This window comes from Echinops telfairi, unplaced genomic scaffold (genome assembly GCF_000313985.2).
Source record: "Echinops telfairi isolate 266 unplaced genomic scaffold, ASM31398v2 ScPeMD7_34;HRSCAF=130, whole genome shotgun sequence".
In the NCBI taxonomy this organism is placed as follows: Eukaryota; Metazoa; Chordata; class Mammalia; order Afrosoricida; family Tenrecidae; genus Echinops; species Echinops telfairi.
In genome coordinates this window covers 857,046-866,135 of record NW_022103931.1, presented here as the reverse complement: position 1 = coordinate 866,135, position 9,090 = coordinate 857,046, and the positions used below count along the sequence as shown (strand labels likewise).

The window sequence follows — 9,090 nt, the reverse complement described above, 5'->3', positions numbered from 1 at the left end:
TATTTTCTTTTCTAAGACTTCAACCCTCTTATTCTGAACCAAACAGAACCCTTCGATTCATTAGTAATAGTGATAACAAGTGACTAAATAGCTCTTAAAATATGTTGTGAAAAAGGATGCATGCTTGTCATGCACATATTATTTAAATCTCACAAAATGCTTCGCATATAGCAGGGGCTAAGAATGGGGACATTTGTTTATTTTAGCCTTAGTCTACAGGACTAGGTGAGTTAGGGAGGGAGAATGGGAAATTACTACTTAATAAGTATGAAATTTATTTTAGGGGTGATGAAAATAAGGAACTTCAAATCCACGGGGCCTTTTGTAGGTAAAATATGAGGTTTTCTGCTTCAGTTAAGATTTATAGCCTTGAAAACACTGTATAGGGTCACTATGAGTCAAAATCTACTTGTTGGCAGTAAATTTTTGTTTATTTTTGTTTGGTGGAGTGGTAAGGATGTATTTGTGATTTGAATAAGCAACTTTGTAAGCAAGGAACATTTGAGGCAACTGAGGTGGAAAGTGATAGGTACCTTGAAATAGGCTCCTAGCTGGTGATAAAATCCAAATTCAAAGACAAAAATACCACTTTTGGTATTAGCTCTAATTTGACATTAAGGAGAAGACATCTGGTGCTATTCCTAGAAAGACATTAGTTTAATATCACTTTTTCATCATATTGAAACGCAAACCTTTTAATTTGGTTGTAAAAGAAAAGCTGTGGCCTTCAGTATCTTACATTCCAATTGTATCTCTTCTATTTACTACATATGCAACTTTAAATTTCCCTTTAGCCTTTCTGAAATCCAGGCCAAGAGACTGTAAAATGAGGATGATAAGATGGAGTGGTAGATCCCGAATTGGAAGTCAAGGCTGCTCGATTCTCCTGATTTTAAAATAATAGAAAATGACACAAAATATGCAAAGGACAAATAAAATATATCTGCAAGCTGCATTTGGTCTGTGAGTCAAGAGTTCTTACATCTGTATTAGTTGAGAGTATACAGGGACTTAAGACAGTGCAATGATTAAGAGTATGAACTGTGGAGCCAGGCTACTTGGGTTGTTAACCTAAGATAACCATTTAGCTCTGTGACCTTAGGCAAACTACTTAATCTGTTTTTATTTCAGTTTCCTCATCTGTGAAAGGGGCATAATGATACAACGTATTTCATAAGGTTGTTATAAGAAGTAAGTACGTCGAGCATGTGCGTGTCGCACACATGTGTGTGTGTGGTCATTTAAAAACTGTCTGGTAAATAATAATTTATAAATTATCAAGGGTTCATGAGGGAGGGGGGAGCGGGGAGGGAGGGGAAAAATGAGGACCTAATGCCGGGGGCTTAAGTAGAGAGGAAATGTTTTGAGAATGATGAGGGCAATGAATGTACAAATGTGCTTTACATAATTTATGTATGTATGGATTGTGATAAGAGTTGTATGAGCCCCTAATAAAATGATAAAAAAAAAGAAATATAGCTTAGAAAACCCTGTGTAGGCTCACTGTAAGTGGGAATTGACTCAATAGTAGTGTGTTTGGTATTGATTTATAGGAAAGTTTATTGAATATGCTCTTCAAAAATTACATTGATCTGGAAAGATAATCAAAAGATTAAAAAAAATGTTATGGATATAAAACAACAACAACAACAACAAAAAACAGTATCTGGCACCCAGAACAAAATCATACCCAATGTAAATTGGAAGGGGGTGGTGTGGAGTGGAGACTCAGGACACGGTTGGGTGTCCCCTTGCAGAGGGGTCATGGGGAAGAGATGAGCCAGTCAGGGTACAGTATAGCACCAATGAAACACACAACTTTCCTAGTTCTTAATGCTTCATTCCCTCCACTATCATGACCTCAATTCTGCCTTACAAATCGGATTAGACCAGAGCATGCACAGTACTACAGATGAGAGCTCGCAACACAGGGAATCCAGGATAGATAAACCCCTCAGGGCCAATGGTGAGAGTGGAGATACCAGGAGGTTGAGGTAAAGGTGGGGAAAGCAAGGGGGAATCGATCGTAAGGATCGACATATAACTCCCTCCCAGGGGGACAAACAACAGAAAAGTGGGTGAAGGACGACAGAGGATGATGTAAATATGAAAATAATAATTTATAGCTTATCAAGAATTCATGGGGGGGGGGATGAGCTGATATCATGGGCTCAAGTAGAAAGAACATGCTTTGAAAACGATGATGGCAGCATATGTACAAATGTGCTTGACACCATGGATGGATGTATGGATTGCGATAAAAAATGTAAGAGCCCCCAATAAAAGTATTAAAAAAACAAACAGTGTCTGGCATGTAACCAGCAAAATTTGTCAAATAAAATCTAAAATATAAGCTTGAAACTTCCCTTCAGCTATATTATGCTATTCAATAAGAACTTATAGAAAGCCAACTATTTTCACTGATCGTAATGTGGTCTTTACCTCAGTTTGCTCATTTGTGCTTCAGTTTACACATTTGCACAATGGGAATAATAATGGTACCTGCTTTTTATGGTTACTTTAAGAACTCAATGAGTTAATATATAGAGAGTAAATATATCTAAAGTACTTAAAACACTGCCTGTCAGAGAAGAAGCACTATATGAGTATTACAAGTAATAATTATTCATTTAAAAAAGGAGTTCTTGGCAAAACTCTTAAGAGTGTGCCATAAAATTATGAACTATTTTAATAGTGGTTACAATATAGCACTGATTCTAGAAACTAAGTCTATACCACAGTTAAAGAATTGAACATTTGATTCTTCAAACAATCACTCAAAAGAGCAAAAGTGGTAACGTTTAAGAATGGAAAAATTTCCCAGTCATTGGAAAGCTTTGAGATTTAGTGAACCTCAAAACCAGATTAATATTTTAATATGCCTAAATTTATATTTCTGAAAACAACTAATTGAGTTAATGTTTAAAATATATTTCTGTATTTTCCATAATATTTCTAAAGAAGAGGCAAGATAAAATCAAATTCTAAGTTGATGGGAAGAAAATTCTTTTTTGGAAGAGTGGATTTATCTCATGCCACCTTTGTTCATTGTAATCTCCCTAGAGTAAACTAAGAGAAGGAAGTTATAAGTGGATTCAGGTCTTGGGACAGAGAAAGTTATACCTCAACCATAATTTGTAAGGTTACAGGCGTCTGATCTGATGAAATAAAGGAGTCATGAAAAGAATCAGACAAGGAGAAGTCCTAGTATGAGCAGGTCCATGCTGGACTCCCACACCGAATGACTAGAGAACAATGAAGAATACAATTCTAAGAGCAATAACAGTGGAATTCTAATGCTGCAATGACAATCAATACTAGTAGAATATGCAGTGGGAGGAGATGGGGATTCTTTAATATGATAGAAAAAGGATAAGATAAGAAAAAATAGGAATCTTAGCTGAAAAGATGGGGCTCGATATATAAACGTCTTTGGGATTCAATGAGAACACTATAAAGCTATAAGTGATAAGGGCTAAGGTCTAGAGGAAATCCAAATGGGTAAAAATGGACTAAGGTCTTGAAATTCATGTCAAGAAAAAATATGGAATTCTGAGTTTGAAAGAACAAGATATAGTGGGCAAGCCATTTCAAGGATACAGAAGGAATGATGTGCTTCCCAGTGTGGCAGGACAGGGGACAAGAAGAACCCCCAAATTTATGAGAGTGGTGGCTTTAAAAGACAGAATAAGAAAGCCCTATCAGGAGGGGTTGGAAATAACATTAGAAACCTCAGTGGACAGGGATGGGGTTCCCTAGTTTAAAATGATAGCGGACAAATGTAATCCTATAGGAAAAGAAGATGAAATAATATTTAGGAACCCCAAAGGAAAGAGACGGGAAAATGTGGGGCTAAAAGAAGAGGCCTGTAGAAGAGGAAAAGAACAGATTAAAAGGGCCATTTGGAGAAATACGGGAGAGATTATTGGAAACCTCATAGAACGATGTCACAGACGGCGTTGTTTTTCCTCACAATATTCTTATACCTGTGGTTATATCTCCACTTAAGAATGGGTTTTCTATGTAATGCAGATGAGGCAATATTAATGTAGGGTGCTTTTGAAATATAAAAGCAGATTAAATCAGAAGGCATAAACAGAGAAGATATATGCTATGTGTTGCCAAAAAAACCTATGACTAGAAAGTGAAAAGAAACAAGGAATCTCCCTCCAAGCAGACACAGAGAGACAACGCTTTCCCCAAGAGCTGGAGCCCTGGATTTAGACTTGTCTCCTAAACTGAGAAAATACATTTGTTGAGTAAAGCCACCTACTTGTATTCTGTTACAGCAGCACTAGATAACGAACAAGGTAACAGAGAGTGGGGTACTACTCTAATAAATACCTAAAGTGTGCAGGTGTGAAAGTGGTTTTAGAATTGGGTAACGGATAGAGGTGTGAAGACTTTTATGGTGCCTAATAGTAAAAGTAAGAGGCCTGGTAGTATGGTGGGTTAGGCCTTAGAATGGTAGCCACTAAGTCAGTGGTTCAAACTCACCAGTTGCTCTGTGGGAGAAAGATGAGGCTTTCTGCTCCCGTAAAGATTTATAGCCTCAGAAACCCTAAGGAACAATTCTACTCTGCCTTATAAGATCTCTATGAGTCAGAATCCACTCAATGGCAGTGGGTGAGTAGTATTAAGAACCTAGGTAGCCTTTAAAAAATCCTGGATTGGGATTTATACATTCCTAAACCGTGACAAAATAATGTTTTGTTTGTTAAAGCCACCTACTAGCGGCACATCTGTAATAGCAGCGCTAGCAAACTAAAACAGAAGGCATAGGAGAATCCTAGTGTGAGAAGATGGCGAGGAAGTACAGACCATAGTGTGACAAAAGCAGGGCCACTAGTATGAGGTACAGAAATGGTGTGGGGCTGCAAATGGGAAGTAGTGTGGGTTCTTCAACCAGTGAGGTAGATGGCTATGGGAAACTCAAGTATGAATAAACCAGGGGATCTAGTATGAGAGAACAAGATGGATTAAAGGACTCCCACCCAACTACAGAAGATGAGAAATGGTGAAGCCCACAGATAAAGAGAACGGAGGACTTACCATTGTATAAACAGATAGCATCCCAGTGGGATAGGACAGGGTGTACTGTGGGGTCCCAAGTGGGAGATGTGACACTGTCCAGCCAGCATGAAAGGATTGTGGAAAAAAGGATGGATCACCATGTGAGTAAAGGAGAGGTCGTAAGAGAGGACTGAATGTATATTGGGGTTCATAAAGGAGGAGGAGATAAGAGCTTTAGTACACAGTGGGCTAAACATTAGGATGTTAGCCATAGGTGGGTGGTTCAAACCCACCAGCTACTCTATTTGAGAAAGATGAGGTTGACCGTTCCCATAAAGATTTACTGCCTCAGAAAACCCTAAGGAGCTGTTCTACTGGGTGCTGTAGAATTACTAGGAATCTGAATTGATTTGACGGGCGAGCTATAGGAGGGCATAGGGAACCTTGGTGGTATAATGGTTAAAGTGCTCTGCTGTGAACCACGGGGTTGGAACCTATCAATCATTCCCCAGGAGACAGATGGGCTACTTTGCTTCCATGGAAACACAGTGGGGGGTGGGAGGATAGTCTGCTCTGCCTTGGAGGGTCACCGTGAGTCAGAATCCACTTGACGACAGCAGTTTGTATTTTGTTAGTATAGGTTTTATTTTGCTTTGCTGGTATAGGCGAGGGAGATTCCTGGTGGTAGAGAAAATTTCAGGACAGGGGCTATGTTGTTTCTTCTGCTAGGCAGGGTGGAGGTCCCCAGTAGAAAAGCATAAAGCACAGATGTTTGTTGGAGGAAAGGGAGGGGGCTCCTAGTGGGTAAAGTCAGAAAATTATTGTGGGCAGAGCCATGAAATAATGTAAGAAATCCTAGGTGGGAGGCGATGGCAACATGGTGGGACCCCAAGGGGCAGACGCAGAAAAGATTGTGGGAGGCCGGAGGTTAAATAGGGACGTGGAGCTCTCCAGAGAGCGAAAGGAAAACTGCCGGATGGGGGCCGAGAACGCAGGGAGAAACCAGTGTGGAGGGTACGGAGTACCATTTCCCCGCCTTAGTGCCCAGTCCCACTTACCCAAGCAGAGCTCAAAGACGTAGGCATAGTAGGACCAGAGCACGACAAGGACGATAACGAGCACTGGCACCCAAGACAGTACCCGGCGGCAGCACCGCAGGCCCCCAGCCAGAGCCATCTTCCAGCTCCGTCGCATCCTCGGCTCGAAGATCGATGGAGCAGGCCTGACGCTGGGTCGGAACGGCGCGGACGGCGGCCGGGAGACGGATAGGCGCGTGGTGCGGCGCTCCACTGCCTCGCCTGGCAGGGACTTCTTCCCCAGCCAATACCACCTGTGGTGCGCACGCCAGCGTGCCCTGGGCTAGGAACTGGAGGTTTGCAAGGTAGAAATGGTCTTCTGGAAACCCAAGATGGCCAGTAAAGGTGTAGAGGCCTGACACTGCTAGGTCTAGGAGTGCAGTCCCTCCTCTTTCCGCCCCCTGTCACCCTGTCAGCTACAATGCTTGATGCAAAGTGGAAGGAATTTGGGTCCTCCCCATTTGCTCTTACTCCACCGCTGCCCTCTTGTATCTCCTCGCTGACCTCTGCCTCTGACTGCAAACACTCCGTCTCTGTCTCTCTTACACACACACACACACACACACACACACGAATCAACATACAAATAGTGTAAAAATAGTGCCAGTTCTAGTATCTCGAGACTTAAAGATCATCCAGCCTCGTTTTCCTACTTGCCAATATCACTGCAGTGTAAGCCTGGTGATAAGGAGTTCCCTCCTTCCCTCTCTCTCCCTCCCTGCTGAGTTAGCCTAGTTCATTTTCAGAATAAATAAATGCATTGCTACAGAGGAACTGGTGAAGGAGGCACTGATTATTTGAGGGATCCGGGAAAACTACGATGATGCTGATATTTAAGCTAAGCATGAATAACCAGTAGGAGTTTGCTAATTACTTATATAGACCCCAAAGGGAGGATCTGCCTGATAGCATATTTCTAATTGGACATTTTACACCTAGTTTCTATCCAGAGGTTGGTAGCTCAGGATGAGCTATAGACAACTGAGACTTGAGACCCTGCCCTTTCAAGGTACACAACACTCTTCATACACCACACCAAAAGGATCTGATTTGGAAACCCCTCTAATTGAACTGGACTTCACCTCAAACTTAACTGTCAGGTTGAAGGAACTGAAATACTCCTTTGGACGAATGGCTGAAAGACCCTCGTGTTAGAAGAAGTAGATGACTGCTCTCCAAAGCTTATGAATTTGGTGGTCATTTGGTTCAGATTTCTTCCTTTGAGGGTGCCCAATGTATTGATTGGGAATACCATATATTTACTACTTGCAGACTCTCTTAATTTTTCATGACATGTGTTAGTCTAGCAGGCCTTTGTGAATTAGTGTTATTGAAAGTTTTGGCTTCTCCCTACCCCTCACTGTTTGTATAAATAGTGCCCGGTCACTTAAGACTTTAATCTGCACAAGTCAACAATTCATGAACTGTGGTCTAAAATGATGGTCTATACATGTATAATTTCCTTTGTTCAATATTGTTATAAATTATACATCACTATCTAAACTAATGGTACTATCAATAGAATTACCTTATACTACATGAAGATGATTATTAATATTCTCTAATAAAATGTCACTGCTGTCTCTAAAACGAACCACGGATATATATTAATGGACTTTGGGTTCACACTTAATCATAGCCTAGTTTAAGAAAAATGGGTTCTTACGACATGTCCCTATGAGGTCACTGGAGATATAGGTGCTATAGCAAAGAGTGTTGAAGAAACCAGACAGCGCCCGGCTATCAGAAAGAATAGCGTCTGGAGCTTAAAGACCTGTCTTCAAATAAGCAACCATCTAAGTTAGGCATCAACTAAGTCCACATGGAAGAAGTACATCTCTCCTGTGTGATCCAACGATTACTATTGTGGTTATGTGCAACTGAGTCAGTTCCAAGCCACAGTGACCCTATGTACAACAGAACAAAACACTGTTCAGTGCTTCCCCATCCTCACTATTGGTCGTCTGCTTGATCCCATTGCTGCAGCCACTGTGTCAGTCCATCTTATTGAGGGCCTTCCTCTTTTTCACATGCTTTACCAAGCATGATGTCCATCTCCAGAGACTGGTCTCTACTGGCAATACGTCTAATGTATGTAAGACAACATCTTGCCGTTCTGGCCTCTAAGAAGCACTTTGGCCCTTACGTCTTCCAATACAGATTGGTTTGTCCTTTTAGCCATCCATGATACTTTCAATAGTCTTCGTCAGCACCACGATTCAGATGCATCCATTCTTTTTCTGTCATCCTTATTCAATGTCCGACGTTCACATGCATATGAGGCAATGAAAATACTGTGGCTTGGCACATCCTTGCTCTTCAATACTCTGAAGCGGTCTTGTGCAGCACATTTACCTAATGCAACACATCTTTTGATCTCTTGACTGCTGCTTCCATAAGCATTGATGTGGATTCAAGTAAGACAAAATCCTTGACAACATCAACCTTTTCTTGAATATTTGGTCTTCGTTACATTGATTTGAAATCCATATTGAAAGCTGTGATCCTTGATCTTCATCACCAAGGACATTAAGTCACCCTCACTATCAGCAAGCAAACATGTGTCATCTGCATATAGCAGGTTGTTAATAAGCCAGTACTGATGCCACACTCATCTTCTTATAATCCAGCTTCTCTGATCATTTGCTCAGGATACAGATTGAATAATTATTATAAAAGGACACAACCTTGATACACACCTTTCTTGGTTTTAAACCATCCAGTATTTCCTTATTCTGATTGCACATGTAATGCCTAGGGTACCTATCTTTATGTGTTCCATTTCATTTTGACCACTTCCAATTTTCCTAGATTCATAGTGGGTATATTCCAACTTTCTATTATTAGCAGATTTTTATAGCTGTTTCTTCCTCCCTTGAGTTGTGTGTCCTTTCAGCAAATGAAGATCTCAAAGGCTCCACTCCAACAGGTCTTAATCCATTCATGTCACAATGGTGGACTCTACTTTGAGAAAGTAGGTCCTCTTGTTCACATTTTGAGT

The 9,090-nt window shown here is 40.8% G+C and overlaps 1 protein-coding gene across 5 annotated transcripts in view; it reads right to left on the bottom strand.

Annotated features, from left to right (window-relative positions):
• ZDHHC15 (zinc finger DHHC-type palmitoyltransferase 15) overlaps positions 1 to 6,207 on the bottom strand; it is a 153,482-nt gene extending 147,275 nt beyond the window's left edge. For all 5 annotated transcript variants that reach the window (XR_006680058.1, XR_006680059.1, XM_045290235.1 and 2 more), the window contains exon 1: positions 6,072 to 6,207. Coding sequence is in view for 3 of the 5 variants with exons in the window: in XM_045290235.1 (XP_045146170.1) it covers positions 6,072 to 6,207 (136 nt within the window). In the remaining 2 variants the exon portion in view is untranslated. The remainder of the gene's footprint in view (positions 1 to 6,071) is intronic.
• Positions 6,208 to 9,090: the final 2,883 nt, after the last annotated feature.